Source organism: Halichondria panicea, chromosome 13, assembly GCF_963675165.1.
Source record: "Halichondria panicea chromosome 13, odHalPani1.1, whole genome shotgun sequence".
NCBI lineage: Eukaryota > Metazoa > Porifera > Demospongiae > Suberitida > Halichondriidae > Halichondria > Halichondria panicea.
Genome location: NC_087389.1, coordinates 5,570,121 through 5,592,717, shown reverse-complemented (window position 1 = coordinate 5,592,717; position 22,597 = coordinate 5,570,121). Strand labels below are relative to the sequence as shown.

The 22,597-nt window shown below is 41.6% G+C and overlaps 2 protein-coding genes, 2 long non-coding RNA genes and 1 pseudogene across 6 annotated transcripts in view; 4 read left to right on the top strand and 1 right to left on the bottom strand.

The window, feature by feature from the left end:
• The window catches only part of LOC135346996 (NACHT, LRR and PYD domains-containing protein 3-like), a 42,605-nt gene extending 29,013 nt beyond the window's left edge, over nucleotides 1-13,592 (top strand). Inside the window, exons 7-14 of one of the 3 annotated variants that reach the window (XM_064544784.1) lie at nucleotides 9,080-9,133; nucleotides 9,176-9,271; nucleotides 9,371-9,445; nucleotides 9,500-9,568; nucleotides 11,181-11,252; nucleotides 11,332-11,406; nucleotides 12,211-12,556; nucleotides 12,652-12,765. In XM_064544784.1, the coding sequence (XP_064400854.1) occupies nucleotides 9,080-9,133; nucleotides 9,176-9,271; nucleotides 9,371-9,445; nucleotides 9,500-9,568; nucleotides 11,181-11,252; nucleotides 11,332-11,406; nucleotides 12,211-12,556; nucleotides 12,652-12,688 (824 nt within the window). In that variant the 3' untranslated portion in view covers nucleotides 12,689-12,765. Of the gene's footprint in view, nucleotides 1-9,079; nucleotides 9,134-9,175; nucleotides 9,272-9,370; nucleotides 9,455-9,499; nucleotides 9,569-11,180; nucleotides 11,253-11,331; nucleotides 11,407-12,210; nucleotides 12,557-12,651; nucleotides 12,766-13,533 lie in introns of those variants that run through there. The other 2 variants (XM_064544783.1, XR_010398183.1) reach the window with 2 other exon arrangements.
• Nucleotides 1-22,597, top strand: part of LOC135346990 (uncharacterized) — a 128,195-nt gene that overhangs the window by 81,510 nt on the left and 24,088 nt on the right. The window contains exons 18-20 of the mRNA XM_064544766.1: nucleotides 9,619-9,675; nucleotides 9,959-10,077; nucleotides 10,348-10,609. Of these exons, the coding sequence (XP_064400836.1) occupies nucleotides 9,619-9,675; nucleotides 9,959-10,077; nucleotides 10,348-10,609 (438 nt within the window). The remainder of the gene's footprint in view (nucleotides 1-9,618; nucleotides 9,676-9,958; nucleotides 10,078-10,347; nucleotides 10,610-22,597) is intronic.
• On the top strand, nucleotides 14,411-17,404 carry LOC135346418 (uncharacterized; annotated as a pseudogene).
• Nucleotides 18,065-18,735, top strand: LOC135347041 (uncharacterized). The gene is made up of 2 exons (XR_010398226.1): nucleotides 18,065-18,153; nucleotides 18,323-18,735. It is a non-coding gene; the product is annotated as an uncharacterized LOC135347041 (long non-coding RNA).
• On the bottom strand, nucleotides 20,553-22,308 carry LOC135347032 (uncharacterized). The gene is made up of 3 exons (XR_010398210.1): nucleotides 21,899-22,308; nucleotides 21,608-21,787; nucleotides 20,553-20,986 (listed from the first exon to the last, which is right to left on the bottom strand). It is a non-coding gene; the product is annotated as an uncharacterized LOC135347032 (long non-coding RNA).

Below are 22,597 nucleotides of genomic sequence, written 5' to 3'. Positions count from 1 at the left end.
AACGCTTTATGCTGAGACTTGCATGCTGTTCAGCCTTCACACTGCTTTCCATACATGCAGTGGACAGATTAGTAGCTATACAGGTATATCTGCTGGTATATGCAAGCTAGTCCCAGTCCATTCTCTACTTCAAATCCTTACCATAATTTATATGTGAGTTTCCATACCACCAAGAGTAGATAAGAGCATCTACCATTGATACCACCTTATAGCGGGGAATTGTTGAGGGTCTAATTTTATCTCGCAGATTAGCCAGAAAATATTAGCCCTAAAAAAGTACCATACAAGTTCTGGAAGCCATCATTGCTGTTAGAATAGCAACATTCTATGGTGATTTTGTGGTAATGATAAGGATTTTAGGACACCCCCACACACCCACACACACACACACACACACACACACACACACACACACACACACACACACACACTACTATCTATTTATTTTGACTAATGCCTTGTGCTAATTTCTAAGAACCAAAATTAGAGGTTAATTGTGCTTGCCACCTATAGAAGAACCACATAGACCCATCCCCATTATCAGATACTACCACCACAAAACCTGGCCCAGACAATACAGGTCTGTACCTAGGCCTTATAAATTAAGCCTCCCTCAAGGTCAGATTTAGCCACACACACACACACACACACACACACACACACACACACACCCACACACACCCTCACACACACACACACACACACGTACACACACACACACAGGATGATATTCTGCCAACAGTGCACTTCACAAAGCACCCAGCTGCCCTCCTCAAAGAAGTTGGTCAGAGTCTGTGACAGCCGCTTCCTGGACTTAAACTGAACATAATTTAGTTACACACTTTGTTTTTGTATAATTATACCTCATTCATTGTGTTTTGATACAATTATTGACTGTGGTCTACAATTTTAATGTTGTATGAAATGTTTTTGCAAATCAAATTTAATTGCTGGGAAATTCCCTTACATAATTGGCTACTGTGGGGAATTCCCTCATTTAACCTACAAGCTACGCCCCTCTTTGAACTAGCCCTTGAACAACAAAGAACTAATTTGAGATTGATAATGGCTGAATCTACAACACTGAATGCTGCTAGTTCCCCACAGTTGATGGATGATGGACTTGAGGATTGGGAAAGGGTATGATATTCACATGATAGATAGATACTCAATGATCAGTGCATTCTCCTAGTGCCTATAGATGTACTTGTTGACCACCCATAAACACACTTGGCATCATTCATTCATCACAGTATAGTGCCTACACTCTACCCTGTCAGTGTGAGGTGTTTTATCTCATGTTGTTGTTCTCTCCACATGTACCACTCTCTCTGGATGGACAACAGAGCACCATTGAGGTACGTTGTGTGCAATCACATTCTACCAAGCTGACATGCTTGTGCTCTGAGCATGTGTTGTTAGGAGGTAGACAGTGTAAAGAAGAGCACATACGAATAACTGAATGTGATACTATTCCTTAATTGAGACCTGTAGATCTACTCGTATAGTAGTACCTGAAAGTATGCATGGTATCAAGTGTTTCAGTCTGCATGTTTGGCTGTCCACAATTGTTTCCCCTCCCCTGTGTCATGCAATCACTAGTGTACTGTATCACTGTACTAATGTTCTCTTCCTTCCATTTCATGCATCTCCACCTCACCTTTGACTGACCCTCTGAAACAACAGAATGTAAGTTGGTGTGTGTTGTCAGAGTATTTAGTGTCTGTTGCATATTCTGTGATGTTTCTACTTCCCCATTATTACTCTTGTGTGTGTGCAGTGCCATAGTGTTATATAGGGAAATATTTAGTATGATCACATTCAACCTCGTAATCATTCATTTACTATCTTCCCACGTGTTTGCCCTGTGGACTCTCCCTCTCTGGATCAACAGTATGTAAGTTGTGTTTGCACGTGTACACTTATTTTAATGGTTACTATAGGAACTCCTACACTAATTGTAGGAAATCGTAAAATGTATTTATCTCTTAATTTGCATATTGCCAACTACAATATTATTAGGTTCTACTTTTAATACTTTTGTTGGTTAATAGGATATGCATCTAAGTTGGTACATTATCGTGTTTGTCTCTTCCCATGCACACACTCATTCCTATGTTGGACCTCACACTGATTTGAACTACTGTAGGAGGTGAGCTTCTTATGGGTACTCAATGTCCACACACTAAAATGGTTCAGCTGCAATGTGTACGGATGTACTGGTTACCTAGCATCACTAGTGTGTCCCTTGTCTTCTAGAGTTGATCCACTCCCTCATATAGGGTAGACCACGGCTATGAGGACGATATCAGCCTCCCAGTTTGTGGTTACCCCAGGTGTAGGCCAGGGCACATTACACATGCTCCAAACTTGCCCAAAATGTTTGTACTGACTAACTTTCCTAAATCTGCATGTACGTAAATTTCCGAACAGTAACCTTGTACTATTTGTAGTCCCATTATTTTTACGCACAATTTAGAAATACCACACATGTACATGCATTGTGTACATTGTGTACATGTAAATTCCCCAACTAATTAAGTTCTTGGTTTCTCAAGATTGTTCCCAAGAGCTTTAATGTGCCAGGTCTAGATGTATTCCACTTGTTGCTATGTGTAGTCAGTCCCATACACACCAGCGTTCAACTGATCTGATGTCTTGTATGTGTGTTAAGATTAAATCTCTCCCTCACATGTACCATTTGATGTGTCTCAGTTTCGCATTGAGGTATGTTGAGATTGTGTGTGTGTCTCATGAAGTGCATGTGTTGTATTGTACGACAAACAAAGTCATACGTATCAAAGTTGTACATGTAAGATGCTTGTTGTACCGTTTACCATCCCTTCCACTGACCCACCCACTGACCCTTCCATTATCTGCCATTGCTAGTACTAAGTACCTGTGTGTGTACTAGCCAGTGTGTACTGAGTTACTACCAGTGTGTTCATATCCCTCTCTCCTCACATGTGCCCTCTGTGGACTGTTACTCAACAACAGAACGTGAGTTTATTATTGTCAGTGTGCGCTAGCTGAGCATTGTATATTTAATGGCAAACTAGACTGACTTGTGTACATGTACTACTGCATGAAGGCAGAAATTGTGTGGCTTTATTTAGGATTGGTACTGCTCTTGATAGTTTCATGCTGTACAGACGTGTACTTGCAATAATTGATGTATACATGTGTGAATGCATTCGTGTATTTGAACATGTTCATTTCTCTACATATCCGTGTCCTACTACTTGTTAATGTGACTACTGCTAATGATTACTGGAACAACAGAGGGTAAGTTACAGTATACAGACATGTATGAATGCACTCACTGCTCCTACCATCATCCCCCTCTCTCTGTTTCCATGTGTGTCTTACGCTGGTGTTTCATTGGACTAAACAGAAGGTGAGCGGGACACTGCACTGACTTGTGACTGTACTTGTGTCAGTAATGTTTGAGTTGTATGTGTACATGTGTAATATAAATTATTGACATGTCGTGACTCATAGTGTACAAGTTTGTGATTATATACTGTCTCTCTCCACACATTTCCATGGTTACTGAATATCTGGAACGATAGGAAGTGAGTCAAACAATGTTGGCAAACATACCGTACACTTCATGTGCATTCAGTTTGTAATAGTCTCATATCCTTACCTGACCCTCGTAGCTACACCTATAGACAACTCATAATGTGTGACCACAAACACACAGTCTAATCACTCTTGTCTTGTTCACCTTGTCCAGTGGAAGGCTAAGGAGGAAAGTGAACTGAAGAGTCACGAGACGGTGAGTGTTGACAGTTGCACTTACTACTCTCGTGGTAAGAGTGGTACACGTAGTCTAGCAGAACGACAATGTGTGTACATGTACTGTCCATTGTATGATGAATGGTTGCTTTTTGTCTACCTTTGTGTATGTTTTATAAGCCCACTTTTACTGGTTGGTGGTTGCTGACCTTAATATTTTGTTATGTGAATTGTACGCAATTTGTTAACCTTATAACGTGCAGTAGTGATTTGTATCAGCTGCATGTTCTATTTGGTGGAATGTTCATTCAGTCGTATATATATTCTTTACTCCCCCAGAGAAGAGCTGCCCTCCAACAGAGACTGTCTGGTGACATCACTGACCAGGACCGGAGACAACTGCAGGGAGAGCTGGAGGAGGTGGAGGGGAAGATCAAGAAGTGTGTCTCAGAGATACAGAAGTGGGAGTGGTTCATACATTACAATAAGAATAAGATTGCTGAGACACGAGGAAGACCAGAGAGGCAGAGAAAGGAAGGTGAGGGGAGCAAGGAACTTTATAGTACAGTGAGTGTTGATGCTCATAGTTGCAATCACTCGTACCTGTAGCAACTTGCCAAATTAAAGTTTCTGTTTCGTTCGCATATAGTACCATATAACTGGAATATTTGGTGACTGAGGAATTTGACTGTACCACCTGTGCATAGTTTAGTGATTACTGTGTTTACATTATCAGCCTTAATTACTATGAATATGATTAGTGGTTTGATATTGCAAGCTTGATTGCACATGCACAAAAACAATTGTTTTGCTTATCCAGCTATGAGATCAGCACCCCTCTAGGCCGTATAGTATAAGCTAAAGTGGAGCTATTCATAAGCAGTGAGCAGCACTAGGTATTCAGATTGAGCTTTTGTACGTTTAGTGACCACACCTGTCATGCGCAGGAAAGTGGGTGTGGCTTCCTGTGCTTGGGCGTTCAAATGTTTTCCGCTCGCTCTCAGTACCTTCCTAGCTACTGCATTTCCCACTGGCTTGTGCAACAGAATCAGCACAAATGCAGAGACTATAATTATATGCAAACAGAACAGAAATGTTAATTTGTCCTCTACCGTGACTATAGTTATTAGTAGACTGTACGTACAAAATCCATTGTACAATGTTTGTAATCCCGCTCTGCATTTTCCAATTATTTACGAGGAAAGTTAAAATGTTTTTGCTCTCAGTACCTATATATTGCAAGCTTGAGCGCACATGCACAAAAACAATTATTTTGTTTGTGCAACAAAATCAAACTGAAGTGCAAACCCTCGGTGTTAGTTTGAGGTCTATACGTTTACAGCCTCGAGTCAAAGTCACGTGTACATCTAGGCCAACTTGCAGTGCAGTTCATGCTTTTTAGCTTTTGCTCGACAACAAAGCTCTAACCTTTAATATTATAAAATCTTGTTGTGTTGAGGCTATCCATGGTACCAATACAGTGCTATCACATCCGGGTGAGTATAGACTCATATCCACAGACACACAGATTGACTACTATAGCCTGTGGAGTGCCTCGGGTTAACAAACGCATCATAAACTTTAATTTGTCCTCTACTGTATACATGTAGTGTGTACGTACAGCTGTTGTTCGCTGTCTCAATGTTTCAATGTTGGTAATCCCGCTCTTATTAAACTGTTAGCTTCACCTCTTTCATTACCTTAATAAGGTTTGTATGCAACCACTCAAATCATGGATTAATTGCACAAGCACATGCGTAGACTTAATCTATGATTAGCCCGCCTAGCCTTGGTCAACACACACAAATTACATTACTACAAGTGTGTTTGACATACCTGACATGTATTTATATGGTGTGTATTAGTTGCTTACTCCCTTCCATGTGGTCCTGGTTTGATCAAGCTAGAGCATTGTTCCTTTGACTATATTCCACACACTGTGGTACATGTGTTATAATTAATTATGGATACTGTTTTTCGGACATTGCATCAATATATCATATACCAATGGACTACCTAACCTGTAGGGTTGATTATGCCAAGCCAATTGACAGACTACCATATAGCGGATAATTTTTGTGGGGTAAATTATTTTTGTGGGCAAGCTGACCTAGGCGTGGTTTACTGGAACGCATGCAATGCAGTGCAGGCAATGAACATTTTGACTCACGAACATCACCGTGTTCGAGTTGAACGAATTTTTACCCCACGAAAATTACCCGCTACGTTTACATGGCATGCGAAAGATAATATATTATTTGGTGAACATTTTGAATTGATTCCTATGAGCTAGCTTGTACAGTGCATGGTAGCTATAATTATAGCTGATGATATCCATCTGGAAGGACTCTCTGGGCATGCTGTTACCTTGTCTGATCATGCTGAGAGAATGTGAGACGTCTTTTTGTTCCAAGTTCTTGCTCAATATTTATGAATATTTTTATAATAAATTATAATAATTATGAATTTAAAATGAACTGTAAAATGAACTGTAACATAATTATGATATAGATCGAGTTAGCTTGCCTCGAAACATCACTCGTCACAGAGACATCCGGTTACTGGGTGGGGCTAGAATATGACTGCATTATAGGCGCAGTCTCGAATATAAGAATATAGAGCTCTGCTATTGACCTCATGCATGAGCGCATATTTTTCCTACCTGCATCGGTTCTAAAAAAGTAATCAAATTTTTTGTCTGGCGTAAATATTCAATATAATTATAGCTAGTTGTGCAATTTTAATCACAGAGTCTGCGCAGCATCTCTTTGATGAGGCCATGAAGGATGGATACGTTATTCTTCGCAACATCAACCTCCTACTCATGGGTGCAGCTGGTAGCGGTAAATCAGCCACAAAGAATCTCTTGCTTGGCAATCCACCTTCAGAAGTACGAAACAGTACTCCTTGTCGAGATAGAATAGCCCACGTTCGACCAGTCACCAATCTCCTTTTTCAGGGTCGTTTCCAGGGTTCTGACAACAAATGGGAGGAAGTAAGTGAAGAGGATTTGGTCAACATGTTGGCAAAGGCCATTCAGCATCTACCCCAGAGCTCTCGTGACAAGCTACCTAGTGACCTTCAGACCAGGCTCAAGGAATTGTCCACTGAAGCCAGTACCAGTGCAGCAACCGAAGCTACTTCAATCCCACCTTCTCAAGAGAGTGTTTCTCCTGTGCAGCAAGCAATCGAAGATGTTGTTGCGTTAGTCGTTGAAGCTATGGTGTCAACACCGTCACAACAAGAAATCTCCTCAACTGAAGGCAAAGAACTGTTTGGTACGAAAACGATGCGTGTGACCGACAATGGAGGACAGCCTCAGTTTCACGATGTGGCCCCTCTCTTCATTCGACATGCTTCAGCAGGGCTGTTTGTTTCCAGGCTCACTGATGATTTTGCAGATTATCCCCACGACGACTTGTACAAGGATGGAAAGCCAGTCGGTCCCTCATCTCCATCTCACCTTTCCTATCTGGAAACCAATATGAGTTTACTGCGATCCTTTCTCTCCTGCAAAAGGGATGGGAAAACGCCACGCCCCATCTTTGTGGGCACTTTCTCCGATAAAATCAAAGATCAAAAAGTTATCGACAAGAAAAACCAAGCCCTGCTTGATGCTTTGCCTCCTGAACTGAAAGAAGAAGTCATCTACAGCAATCTGCCATTGAAACAGGTGATATTCACCGTCAATGCTTGCAGTCGTGATGAAAATGCACAAGAGGTTGCCAAAGAAATTCGGAAAGCTGTGGAAAATTCGCCTACATTCGACCTCAAAGTTCCCCTGTGGTGGTTCATCCTCGAGTTAGCTCTACAAAAGCTTTGCAAGATCATGAAAAGAGGTATCCTTAGTAAGAGTGAGTGTATCGCTTTGGCTCAACAGCTTGGATTCCATCCATCTGCGTTGGATGCTGCTCTCGACTACTTCAATGACATGTGCATTGTCCACTACTACCCACACATCCTGCCCCACACTGTGTTTGTGGATCCTCAAGTCCCACTAGACAAAGTTAGTGAGTTAACACAACATGCTGTCTCCCTGAGGGATCAAAGAAAACGTCCTTCTGCCAAGGCTGCAAAATGGCTCAAGTTCAGAGATCAAGGTATTTTTACTATTGATATGCTCGAATCGGAAGAGTTCCAGAAGCATTACGAAGACGGCCTTTTCACACCTGCTGATATGATAGCAATCATGATGGAGCTTCTGATAATAGCCCCTCTCACCATCCCACTACTTGGTCGAGTTGATTGCTCTTTCTCTCAAGTGGAGTTTCTCATGCCCAGTCTCCTCAGATCTGTTCCACCCTCTGAGCTAGAGGACCATCGTGTATTCACTTCCTCAGCTGATCCTCTTCTCATCCGATTTGTCAGTGGCTGTATTCGATGTGGGGTCTTCTGTTGTCTAGTGGTGTTCCTCATGAAGAAGTGTGGGTGGATAGTGTGTCTTCCTTCTGGAAAGCCGGTTCTTTTAGCTAGGAACTGTGTCAAGTTTCGGTTACCCGATTCTCCTGGTAGCGTTACACTGATTGATTCCTTCTCTTATATGGAGGTCCATGTCAAAGCCCGACCACATGTGCTTCTGACCGTCTGTCCTCTAGTTAGAGCCAGTGTCCTTGAAGGTGTAGATGCTGCTTCTGATGCACTTCACTACAACAACGACAAGCCAGTCATTAGCATCTTCTGCCCTCACGAAGGAGCAACACAACAAGGCAAACGCCATTTTGCTGATATCCACTTATCGACAAAACTGTGGTGCTGTTCTGAAGATTTTGATCTAGATGGGGATCTCAAGACGAGTCATACTGTTTGGTTAGGTACGGCAATTATTCCTGCGGAAGGTGAGTTATTACTTTATATTTCCTTTCCTTGTAACTTCCGGGGAGGGGGTAGATGAATAGCAACTATGGTATACATTCTGTGTAGGGCATTGTGATAGCAGTACATGCATTACAGTGTATTTATAGTTTCATGTATTGTCTATAATTATGCATGTAGCTTATTATCTCTCCCCCTCAATTAGGTGAGTCATCCTCTGTTACGGGAGACATGTGTACAAAGATGACATTGAGTGATGAGCAGCAACAATCTGGTAAGTACATGACATACATTGCTTTACTATCACTTATTAGGTTACTTAATACTGAATATGTTAATTACCTAACTATCATGTTTCCTTTGTTACAGGTGAAGCCTCCTCAGATGTGAACACTGAAAGAAAGAGACATCAGCTGCAATACTCCGGTAGTTATGTAGCACTGTACGTAAATATTTGCAGCTTTTATATTTGTGTACTATATTAGTATAACAAAGTATTTTCGTATCATTGTATTATCCCCCTCAGGTCCATCGTCCCCTGTAATGGAACCTGTGTGTAGAACGAGTGATCAATATACCAGTAAGGAAGTTTCCAGTGGATAAGTATTATTTTACCAATTAGTTTCTCCTCAAATTCTTCTATTAGGAAAACCATCGTCTGCTACGGGAGGTACTTGTACGAAGACTGAGAGAAAGAGTGATCAGCAGCAATACTCTAGTAAGCACATACAGCGTACGTGTATAATAATTATACCTGTATATGTATGAGGGTTCAGGGTTCAATGCGCATGATGTCAATTTATCTTGTTGTTTTCAGTCAATCAATGTGGGACTCTGGCCAATGTTGTTAGTAGCACTGGATCTGGAATGAGTGATCAACAGCCTTGTTTGAGTGAGCATGTTAATTGACAGACGTACTACATGAGCTGTGTCTGCTTTTCCTCAGGTAATTCTGTAATGGAAGATGTGTGCTTGAAGACGGAAGTACATGATCACGATCAGCACATTACTTCTGGTAAGCTTTGTTTTGTAATCACTTTTGTATTATAAATATTCCCTCCTCAGACAAATTGTCTCCTGCAATGGAACATGTGGTCAATACAACGAGTGATCAACATACTAGTAAGAAAGTGCCGTTTGGTCGACAGGTTATGATCATTAATGTGTCTTGTGCCTGATCATGTTAATCCTCGTGTATAATTCAGTGCCTGTGTAGTTGATACTGTGTAGTTGATGTAATTGTAGCACCAACTCAGACTTAACAGTTTATTGTGTCCTAACATATCTCCAATGGTTGCTGTGATTAATTTGTTTATGTCGCTTATAAAGAATACTTTTACTTTTGGCCCAATATTTTTACTTGTTTCTTTGTTATATTTTTCGGGTGAATTTTCCTCTGTTACAGTAATGGAAGATGTGTGTAAGAAGACTGGAGTGAGGGACCAACAACTCAATCAAGAAATTCCTGAGAGTGACATCGTTCTAATCGCGCAGAAATTTCCTCACCTGCTGAACGTGCACAAGGTAGGCAGTACTCTAAATCTTGTATCTACTTATCCTCCTGACATTTTGGCAAGGGGAGCAAATGGTGCACGTGCATGATACTAGGGTATTGATGACATGTATATATCTAGAGGGTTCGTGACCCCAGGAATTCATTGCTATATCTGCCCTGTTAAGAATATTGTTCACCAGAACCCCTCAATTGTATTCCCATTGAGTTTCTTCTAGAAGGTATATCCGAGGGGGCAACCCTCACCAAATGAAACCCTGTTAATTGTTGTTTTTGTACAGGCTTTGACAATGATCGATCTACAACATGTTTACGAGAAACTTAAAAGTGCCAGCCCTCACTGGTTCAATCTGGGATTGGCTTTAGGTCTCAGTCATTTTGTTCTCACCAACATTGATAGCGAGTATCGTGGAAATAATGTATCGTGCTTGCGTGAAATGTTGGCCAAGCTCCTGAGTACACAACATGTAACATGGAGTCTCCTGTCAGACGCTCTCAAAAGGCCCACTGTGGATCTCATCAATTTGGCTGACAGCATCACAGGTAACTATATTTTCAGTGTTTGTGTATTTTGTTCACTTCACCACGTATCAGTAGTAACTAGGTAACTGGACAGTGAGACACATGCATTGGGCTTTTCTTCTATCAATTAACACTTCAAAATTCAGTATAGGCCATGCAAAGTCAATTTGGTGTTTCTCAGGCTATAATTCCTAAAATAGCAAGCGGATTGAGACATTTGATAAATATTTAATGATAATGATATTCATAGATTTTTAATTGAAACACACCCCTAACTTCCTCAATAAGTGGAAGTGCATAATTTCTACTAATTAATTTTAGTCATAATTATAATTATTCATGACCAAAAACCATGTAAATTTATCATTTTCTTTTCTTTTAGTGCCTTTAATTTGAGGTCACGTGATATTTCTTTTTTGTAAAGCTGCCAATTTCCAAGCGCGAGGGCCTGAGAAACTACAAATGACTTTGTATGGCCATACATACACTTATTAATATTTTTTACTCATAAGTACATGATCATGATCAGCACAATACTTCTGGTAAGCTTTGTTTTGTAATCACTTTTGTATTATAAATATTCCCTCCTCAGACAAATTGTCTCCTGCAATGGAACATGTGTGTATTAAGAAGACGGTGATGAGTGATCAACAGCTATATACCAGTAAGGAAGTGCCGTTGGTAACAGATTATCGGTATATACACGCCAGTAGTTGTTGTAAAATACTGTATCTCAATATTAGACACAGCTGCTGATGTCACTGAAGGAGAGACCTCACAAGATGTCCTCACTTCATATCCACACACCATTCCCTCAGGTATGTGTGGATTACATAAATATACTGTGCTGAGCTTTTGTTCAGTGAATTTGTAGTGTTCTGCTATATGGGTTTGCTTTTAGAGAGAGTATGTCAGGCCTTCATACGTGACAGGGGCAGGCAAAATTAACATTTCAGAAAAATGGAGGGCGAGGTGATTACCCGTGCCCCCCCCCCAGGAAATGTTTGTGTTAGACTGTCGTATATCGCTATTATTGTCAGGGTGTCATACAGGGGGGAAAGGGGGGATATCCCTCCCCTAGCTCCCCCTTTCAATTATGACTGAGTGTCCATAGCTGGGTATTGAAATAACAGTTGACCTTTTTCTAGCAACACTTTCTGATTACTTTTCTCATTTCCCCCCTCTACTTCAAAATCCTGTATGACACCCTGATTGTGGAAAAATGCAGAAATTTCATTTGCATAATTATAGTACTAGACAAAGCCATAGCCTGAGCGACACAAGCCTTTTTCAACTTGAATCTCCCTCTGCATGTACTTACAAATTACAGATAGTGCCTTAGAAGAAGAAATTGTGAACGTATGGAACACACAGAGTAGAAGAATAGCAGCTTAATTATCGTAAAGAACTCTATTCTTGTTATGAACATTAAGGCAGAGCTCTTTGTTTGGTTGGTGTGTCACAGGCCGTAACACTGTGTGTTATGTCCTATTATTTTCAATACAAAAATTCACAATTGCCAGGGGGGCGAGCGTGCTCCCCCCTCTATGAAGCCCTGTTAATAATGTCCGTTTACTCTCAAAGGTTCCACCCCATTAACGACACCCCTTTCCTTCTCCCAGGAGCTGGTGGACCGAGGACTGTGACCATTGAGGAATTGAAGGAGCATACAAAAGTGACCGACTCTCAACTTGACACTGAAATTGAAAAGAGAGACATGTTGGACCTGGCAGATCACTTTGACACTGTGGACACCTACGCTGTACAACTGGGACTGAGTCCTGCAGAGCAAAGTGATGTCAGAATTGCTCAGCTTGCTAATGGCACACAAATAGCGATGGACAAGGCCTTGAGACTGTGGAGACAGCATAATCCAGGGGCCGCTACTTACAGAGCTCTGGTGGAGATGCTGTTGAGAAAGGGAAAGGAAGCATTGGCATTTGAAGTTTGTCAGTCAGCAGCAGCTAAGTAAGTCTGCCATTATGTTGATCATGCAGACACAGAACACCTGCACCTGTCATCATGCTTATTCATGATAATTACTTATATCTGCACACACACAGAAAACCTGTGCAGAGGAAAACCTGTGATGTGCAATAGAACCTAACTCTCTTATAATAATTATTGTACTGTCTTAGTTCCGATTTGTGCTTTTTGTGTGAATTCATTATAAAGTGGCCCAGTGTGCAAGAATAATGGTAAAGGTCGTCCAAGGAACAAACTGTTTGTTACTAGGAAAAGGTTGTCATTAAAATAAACTACATCTGTGTTTTGCTAGTTTCGCCCACTTGTTTCTATTCCCTACAAGATGGCTGACAGTACAGTGGCAGAAGACAGTACTCTAAGAACAGGGCAAGGTGGTGAAGAGATGCGGACCAGCTCTCCCAGGCTATCAAGGAAGGCAAGGGAAGATGCCGTGGCTGTGAATGAGCCTAGTGGCGGGGACCCTGATAATTATCTCCTTAACTCATCGTGGACGTTTTGGCATGACGCGTGAGTGTGTGTACGTACGTGTGTGTGTGTGTGTAGAAATTGGATAGTTGAGAGGGGGACAAAATGGTGTAGTTATATATCTGGTGGTGGCCATTGTGTGTGTGTAGCTAGTTATGCCAGTTCTGTGTTTGTGCTGTCCCCCTCCTTGTAAAGTATCGTTGTGCTGTGTCCAGGTAACAAGGTGTAGTCAAGTCATACACTCCCTTCCCTGTTATATTACGCATAGCCTCGAGGCATGATTTGGTAAAGGGTCATCGTGATATAAAACAGATGTAGCGTGAGAATCCTCGTGTTTTATGCAATAGTCATACAGGCAACTGGCCCTCTGTCCCATGCTGTATCTACTACTAGTGTTGTACTCTATAGTGTATTTTGTGCTGTGCCCCTGTACTATAATATGGTGTGTGCGTGTTATTATAATTATATTGTGAATGTGCTCATTATTCATACAGTACACGAAGAGGAGCAACTGCCAAAGATTTCTTTGAGAATCTAAAACCTTTGTGTACAGTCAAGACCATCAAGGTGATGTCCATCACGTTCATTATAATATCAATACATTGCCCCCTACCCACCAACAGGCATTTTGGGGTGTGGTCAACAATATTCGTCCCATAGAGCAGTTGGGTGAGAGAGAGAGCTACCATCTTATGAGGAATGAGAATAGGAGACCTATTTGGGAGGACTCTGATAATGCTCATGGTGGATTGTGGTCATTCAAAGTCAGAAAGATGCACACAGTGAGGCGCCATGATTATAGTATACAAGTTCTGTGATAAGCAACGGCTATGTTATGATAGCCTTACACTGTTTTCCAAATTTCAGTAGTTTTGGTAGCTATCTTTGAGGGCCCATAATTAAATATTGTGTTTATATTGTCCATTCAACAGGCCCAGGGTTTCATACAGGATTTTTAGCTGGGAGGGGGAAACGTTTATTTCAGGGAGGTCGTTCCTTTTTTTTTACGAAATGATCATCGTAAAATTTTACGAAATGATCATCTGAGGTGCAATTTGGGCTTTTCATGTGTTTCAAATCATGACATTTTACTAGTATACGTCTTAGTACATTTTGTTATGACATCATTCAGAGTTCTAGGGGCTGAGGGAAATCCCAGCCCCCCCCTCTGTATGAAACCTGATACAAGCTAAGAGTTAATTTTCCAATGGTGTGCTTAGATACAAGCACTGAAAAAAGTGTTTTACATTTGAAATCACAATCATAATCATGTCATAATCCCCCGCCCCCTCAGACCAAGGTATGGCAGGAGCTGTTGTTGGCTGCTGTGGGTGAGCAGTTCTCAGAGTATGTGGGCGGTGGTGACTGTGTGTGAGGTGTGAGTGTGAGGATAAGAGGGTTCGATCAAGACATCGTACAGATCTGGAATGAAGACATGCCTGTCCTCTCAAAGAGCTCGAGGATTTCACTATTCTCTCGTGTTTTGTTGGACTGGAAATGGTCCTCAGCTTTATCAACACTGAGGAGATCAGCTCTGGGGTGGAGTTGTTGGAAGGTTAGGGTGGTGGCTTAGTAGATTAGATGATACATGTAGATAAGGCGTGGGTTCGATGTGACTTTCTTTACAAAACAGTTAGTAATTTCCCTAAATTTTGAAATCATCATACTCCTGTCAAGTACATACAAGTTGGGGCGTCGCCTGGTTCAAAGTTTCACGGGCGACGACCCAACTTACCCTTTTTGGTAGACTAGGTTCTGTCATTTTTTTTATAGAAATGGCCGAAATTATTTAGATAATGTAATGTTCATAGCTAACAATGTAATTGTGGTTTTGATCGGCAAATCTCTGTTGCAAGTGCACGTACTGTACTATTAATGATTTGTGCTTATGTAATGTAGTTCTATAGGTTTCCCAGTAAGGCACTGCAAAAAGGTTCTATATTTATGCCTCAGTGCCTGTATCCTCCTCTATAGGTACAGATTATCAAGTAGCGTGTCCAAGGAGGACAGTAAGAGAGTCGTCACCTTCCTCAACCACCCAGGACTACATCTCATTCAGGTACAGCCTCGTTATTAGCTTTGTAGCTCTAGAAATCTAACATAAGATGATTATCTCAGAGATAGTTTTGTACCCAAATGAGTAATTTCACCAAGGCTAGAGCCAGGTCCCTTCCACCAGATAAAAAGGTGGTAGATTTATTACACCATGTGATACATGTAGGACATAAAGAGAGCGCATGTTTTATTAAATGGATTTCACCAACTCAAGTTATGACTTTTAATTATTATGACCTAAGAGTAGATCAGAGTACTCTTGTTATGACGCAATTGATTATCAACCTCCCTCCCCCCAGCAGGGTCCAAACTTCTCTTGCAGACTACTTCAAGCCTAGTTTTTAGTGTCTAGAAGTTTAAAACGTTATTTTGCAGGGGGGTCAAATTTTATTTTCGCCAATTTTGCTCAGAAGCAGAGATACAATCAAAAGTCTTGCTCTTGTACTAGCCTCGATATCATGAGCGGCTTGTTCTCGAGGTCACCACACAGCTGGCTTTGATACTTGTATCTCTGCTTCTGAGCAAAATCGGCAAAAATAAAATTTGATCACCCCTGAAAAATGTTTTAAACTAGCTGACAGTCACTAAAATCTAAGCTTAAGTAGTCTGCAAAAGAAGTTTGGATAAATCGTGACCTTAATTAGCTAAGGTCAAGCGGTTCCTCTGGCAAACAGCTGTACCCGAGCTGTACAGCATAACTTGAACTAGAATTATTTTCATTTCCCTTTGAAATACACATCTAATGGATATCAGTGAAATAATGATGTGTTTAGAGATCATGCAGTGATTGCTTTCAGGCCCAAATAATCTGGTGTACCGTGGTACACACACACACACACACACACACACACACACACACACACACACACACACACACACACACACACACACACACACACAGTGTCTCTTGTCAGCTGAGCTGCTGTGGAGCGAGGGCTGTGATGAGTGTAAGAGTGGCTACAGGATGGAGGAGAACATCTGCGTGGGCGTGTGAGTGTGTGGGCGTGTGCTTATTCGACCATTTTTCGAATGCAAAAATTAATATTAAGTAAAATCCACTGTTCCTGTATACTGTACTGACAGCATTTAATACTTATTCTAGTTGTCACATGATATTCATATGGTATACGTACTCGTCACATGACAGGCCAAGTGCCTTGAGTGGCTTCTCAAGACGGTCAAGAAGAGGAACGAACAGTCGGAAGTGACGGATATACTGGATGAGTCTGGTGTGACCCCCGCCCACTTTGCAGCACAGGGAGGACGCCTCGACTATCTACAGGTGAGTGGGCAGATGTGTGAGTGGGTGGGTGGATGTGTGCTGTTAGTGTAATAAGTGCTTGCTCAAGTCTGAAACGTGTGTATCGCATAGCTACTGTAGCAACGATAACTGAAAAAATGCAATCATGATTTTGGTTTTTAGATATTTAGTTTCAAGTCTAGCTGTATCACTCCCCTACCCACACACACACCCACACACACACACACACACCACCCACCCACACACACACAGCTGCTCATGGACTTTGGCTACAGCATGGTCCACACGGACAGGGAGAACCAGAAGCCGGTGGATTGGGCCGATGCTATGGGTCAGAATATCTGTGTGCGCTATCTCATGATGTACGAGACTTGTTGGGCACTCTCCGGATAACTGACACACATGGCCGAGCAGCTCGCTATGTAAGTGGAGGGCCTTTAATTAGGGATTGTGTAGTGTGTGTGTATGGTGGTGTGTGTGCAAGTCTGTATGAGAGTGTGTCACTGGGAGAATTGCTATTGCTAGTGTCTACCGTATAGCCCGTAATTTTCGGGTGGTAAAATATTTGTAGTTGAGCAATATTCAGTCTCAAATAGTAGCCTCAGTGAACTTTGACTCTAGCATTAATTTCTACACGTAGCAGCCAAAAACAAATATTACCAGCAGCTAGCTACATGTACGTAGCTACAAGTAGCAGCTTGTTAGTGCTTCTTATTATTCTTGTGCTAATTATCAACCCCCTCCCCCCAGCAGGGGTCAAGTACCTGTGCGGAAGGCGCCCCCTGAACCACCCACTACCCCTAAACGATCCTCCAATCGTCCCCCTGTACCCCCGGATCCTGCTGCTAAGAAGAGGTCACGAGGGTCAAAGGACAGAGGTCATGAGGCGGCAGATAAAGGGGAGGACCATAATACCATTGACTATCGAACAGCCACCCCCCAAGAAGTGTTAGAGTGAGTGAATAGTATAAATTAATGTGCAAGTATGTACTACATGTACATGTCCCCCGTTTAATCAATTGGTTAGTGGACTCGTTCAGTCGCCATAACTTGAATTACGTGGATCCAATTTTATGATTTTCCGAAAGCTTAGAAAAAGACCTTTCAAATCGTACCAGATATTTGGGAGATAACAATTTTAGCACGATACCATGTAATAATAGCCCAGGGTTCAAAGTTGAATTATGAATTGGTGAAAGGTATCTTTCTCAAATTTTTGGGTCACAGTACTAAAGTTATGGCTGCTGAAAGATGTTCAACTACTGTAACATGTCCGTGCTTGAATTATAACTAGTGTACCTATACACACACTATAACTGCACCACCCACCCACACACACACACACGCACACACCCTCCCACCACACACTTGCACACACCCTCCCACCACACACACACACACACACACACACACACACACACACACACATGAAGCAGATGACGTCAGTAGCTCAGCGTATGAATGCTAACGGAGAGGCTCATAAACGTGGTGGTGGTATGACCCGAACCTTCTCCCCCCTCACTCCTATCATACAGCGCCTCTACAGCAAGTCACATGAGGTGAGAGACACTGTACATGTGTGTAGCTTGTGTGCAATACAGTAGAGTTACGTACGCACTGTATCATACCTGTTTGGTAGTAGCCATGCATAGGGCAGAGGTTTGGGGCCCGGCTGTATTATAGACAGGTCTCAATGTAGCCAACAGTATAGACTTTAGTAGCCACCTACATTGTTTGATTTCTGTGCCCAGGCTGATAGCAAGAGTGAGAGGTCCTCCAGGAGCCAGAGACACACAGAGTGAGTTATCCCTACACTTTACTGGGAGACCACTCGGCCATTGCATACACTTGCTAGTGTCACTGTGTATTACCAATCGTGTGTGTATACTGTAGCAGTCACTTTAGTTGCAGCATTATTTCTGTTCTTTATAAATTACCCCCCACCCACACACGCCCACACACTGTAGAGACGCTAGGAGATCGGCTCCAAAAGTCAAGTTCTCTAAAACTATTACCGAGTTTCCATACTACAGTCGCTATGACAACCCGACAGAGATGAAATCAGCATCAATCCCAGGTCAAAGTCCGTCCCATAGTCACCTTGGCAAGTTGGATGGGGACTCGCTGAGGGTCAAAGGTGAAAGCTCGGAACACATCAGAAAAAAATTAATTATTATTAGCATACAAACTGTTCATTATTTTTATTGCTTATACTCAAGATTTGTATGTTACTAATGATAGTATCATTTGCCATATGCACAGTGTGTAATGTAGGCCCTGATAAATTATGCTCGGAATAATTTTTAGCATAATTAGAAGATAAATATCCTCAATGTCCATTTTTGGTAAAGATCATTACATTAAATTTTGCATAACGACATTTTCATGTGAAGGATTATCACCAATATTATGAGAATCATGATTATATTAATTATATCGTGTACATGTGTCAGTTATAATTAGCTTTGCATGTGTGCTGTGTTTTTATGTATACGTCTTAATTAATTTTTTCTATAATTATTATGTCGCATTTTTGCATTTTTAATAATAAGCACATTTTTCAATCCGAGAATTAATAGAATAATGGGTAAAAATAATTTATCAGGGCCTAGTGTGAGACTCTTCAATACCTAATAATTTAAAGTTGGAAGTAAAGTTCATAGCATAATTATATTCCTATAACAGTGTACCTGCAAGACCAGCCCCACCCCTTTTAGGAGTGATATAATGGGCACAATTAATATGGACCACACCACTTCAGACCTATATCACTCGCACGTACTGCAGACCTATACATAATTATTGAATCATTAATTTTAATTAGCTTTATGTATAGCTACTCCTGATTATAGTTAATTCTGAGAAAAAGCATATAATTATGCACCTATCAATGTCAAGCCCCACCCCTGACATACGGGCAGTATAGGGGATTGGGTGGGGATTATACATTTTCACTTAATGAATGCCCAATAGGGTGGGGGCTCCTCATGTGTATAATCCCCTATCAATCCCTTGTATATATGGTGGGGGTACACTGGGGATTAACAGGGGATTTAGTCAGCTACATTGCAACTTTATGATGCGCATGCGCAAACATTGGCCCCGCCCTCAAAATTGCTGGGAAAAATGTTGATACAAAAGCCCCTGTGTTGGGGGGAAAGTGAGTGCTAAAAGCTGTATAACCCCCTACTAATGCCCCTATATATACTGCCCGTATGTCAGGGGTGGGGCTTGACATTGATAGGTGCATTATGACAATACAACTTGATAATTATAATGAAAAATTTTAAATTCTACACCACTGTTTCTTTCCCAGTAATTATAACAATGTTACTCTTCAGCTTCTTTCGATTTATTTCAGCTAATCGAACATGATAGAAATAAACACTGGAGAAGATGAGGACGATAATAAGCGTGGTTAGGGTAAACCCCAGTCTAACTCCACTGTTGGCCGTCCGGTTGCATGTGGTTGTGCTGATGGTCGCATTAGCAACAATAGTGTCACAACTGAACGCACAATCGAGAGGCTGGAAATTATCGGCCAGTAAATAAAAGGGAAGGCAAATAGTGACAATAAGAATCATGCCGATAGTTACCAATTGATTGAATGACTTGTCGATGTATTCTTTGTTGCTATTTAAATTCGTGTCCAAAGCAATTGATTAACTCGCTAGCAATTCCCAGTAGAACACAAATGGACAGGAAAACTGAGCTTGCAGCAACTTCAGTGCTGCTGCAGAAATCAGTGGATTGTGTCATCACAACAATAGCCGAGTAGATGGTGTTGATCTTGATAAACATCGTGATCAAATCAAGCGCAGTGTACCAATCAGGTGATCTTGTTTTCTTCTCATTTTGTTGTTTTCTCTTCAGCAACTTTAACAACTTTTCAGCACTGACGGAACTATCTGAAAATGATTAGAGACGTTCCCAAAGAGAAAGCAGCTGCTATTTGATTATCGAGGACGCATTGAGAGTCACAACCTAACTCAATTCTCCAGCTGTTGATAATACTTGTGATAATTATTGTTGCCATAGAAAAAGAAAAGCACTCCTATAATTTCAAGGAGAGATGTAATAAAACTGACTGGATTTTTTCTAGCCTCGAATCCACGCCGATTAAAATACGGCCTGGTGTTCATTGCAGGGGTGTTAGTGCACATGCGCTAAATTTATTGTTGATAATAAAACGGAAAATAAACAAAATGAGAATACGTTAAACCGCATGGTTCGTAGGAAAAATACATTAAAACAACAGAGAGCTAGAGATGGCTGCCCAGGCCTCTCACAAGTGTCACTGGCAGCCGACGAGTAATCGGCTCCGAGAAAGATATCCAAAGACACTAGTGGGGTAGGGGTTTCTCCCACCCACACACACACGTACACGTAGCAAGACCACCATTAGCTAAGCGTCAGACCGTTGGAGCCGCTGGAAGGCGACTCTGTTTCCCCGTCCAGGACAAGAGTAATATAAAAACAAGAGAGTAAAAATTACTGTTAATTAATTTTGTTAGTCACTGCTTCATATCAACAAGACGTGCCGTGCCGCTGAGGGATCGGAGCAACGTTATACTCAAGCACCTTCTGTTGAGACTGCCAGTACTCAGCAACCCAACGGTAGATCTCTGTACCTGCAGAGTGTTATATAAAAAAAACAATAATTAAATATAGCTGGAATTGAGTGCACACTACAGACTACGAGTGCCAGTACTCCTACTGACAAACAAGTGATTATTCAATTATTATTAATTAAGGCTTGGGCCAGGCTAAACCACATCAATGTCACCCTCAGCTATGAAGCGATATTAACAAAAAGATCAGTGAAGGCCATACCAAAGTGCTAGACAAGTGGTTGAGTGAGGGGGCATTTGTAAAATCATTATACAAAACTGCGTAGACAGTAGAGCACATGTAAAGGCACTATGTTTTAACGTACAATTGTTCATGTATATTGTATCTCGTGTACATTTTTTAAGGAGACCCTCCAAATATGCAACACACTACATCTTAGGACATTATCAAAGTAGCACTTACTCAAGCAGTGTTGTTTTATATGCCGCGTCCTAAAATGATGTAGCCACTTATTGTAATACATGTAGTTCGTATTTTAAAGTGGCCTGGAATAGAGGCTAGTGGATTCCATACAAGGACTTTTAAAAATAATGTTTCTGCCTCAAAAAGTAGCCACCCCTGGGGATTCGTAATATTTAAAAGCCTCAAATCGAATAAACACTGTAACCACTCTTGCTTACCACTTATACGCACAGTGTGCTTCGTCAACAGCGACTGCCACTACAGAGTCACAGAGGGGACGTTGGACCAAGAGCTGCTTCTACGCTTCTCTACCAAGGAGTGCCTCGGGAGCACTATAGAGGAGAGAGAACCGCCCTCGGACACGTCACTCACACTAGCAAGGAGGTCCTTCTCGACATCTATGAAATGAAGGATCAGTGTTGACTGTAATAATGCACTAAGTTCAGGCCATTAATATCATCAGTTCCTAGATTCTTTAATATAGCTATCTAGATCTACATCTTTAATACCTTTGTTGCCAGACAATAATTATAACAGCAGAGACACCCTTCTTCCGGAGGCCTGAAACCTGGTCTATTATCAGAGACACTAGTGGTGACAGCACCAGCACAACACTTCTCTCAACTCTTGTAGAGCTAGAGCTTGTCTGCTTCAGTGAGCAGTTGGAAGCACAAAGACTTGCCATAGCCCGTGGGGAACCAAACAAAGACATCATGATCGTCATACAGGTGGATGAGAGCCTCCTTTTGCTTTGGCTTCAGTGTGAGATCCTTTAGACCAACGCAACGAAGAGCATAAGCCACAGCTTCACAAAACTCAGTCGACGCCATTGATAGTAACACAGAACAAATTCCAAGTATTACAGCTACAGGGATTTGAGGAGTTCTTGCAACTGTAATGTCGAGAGTAGCCTCGATTCCAAGCCGCTGAGAAAGACGGCCTGGTATACACTGTTTACGCATGCAGAATTACCCAGAATCTGGGTAATCGTAAATTGCAGTAGAGTAAGTAACCCATCTTCGCCAGGCACCTATAATCGGCGGCTATTGCACGAAGCACAAGACAATTTTGCACAAAACTAACTACATGGATCTACAGATGGGTAAGAAAGTAACAGCTCCCCAAAATTTGGAAAGAATAACTTGCTTGCGGACGGAATGGTGGTCATGAGAAGTGAGCTGCCGAATGTATCGATAATCGTCAGTGAC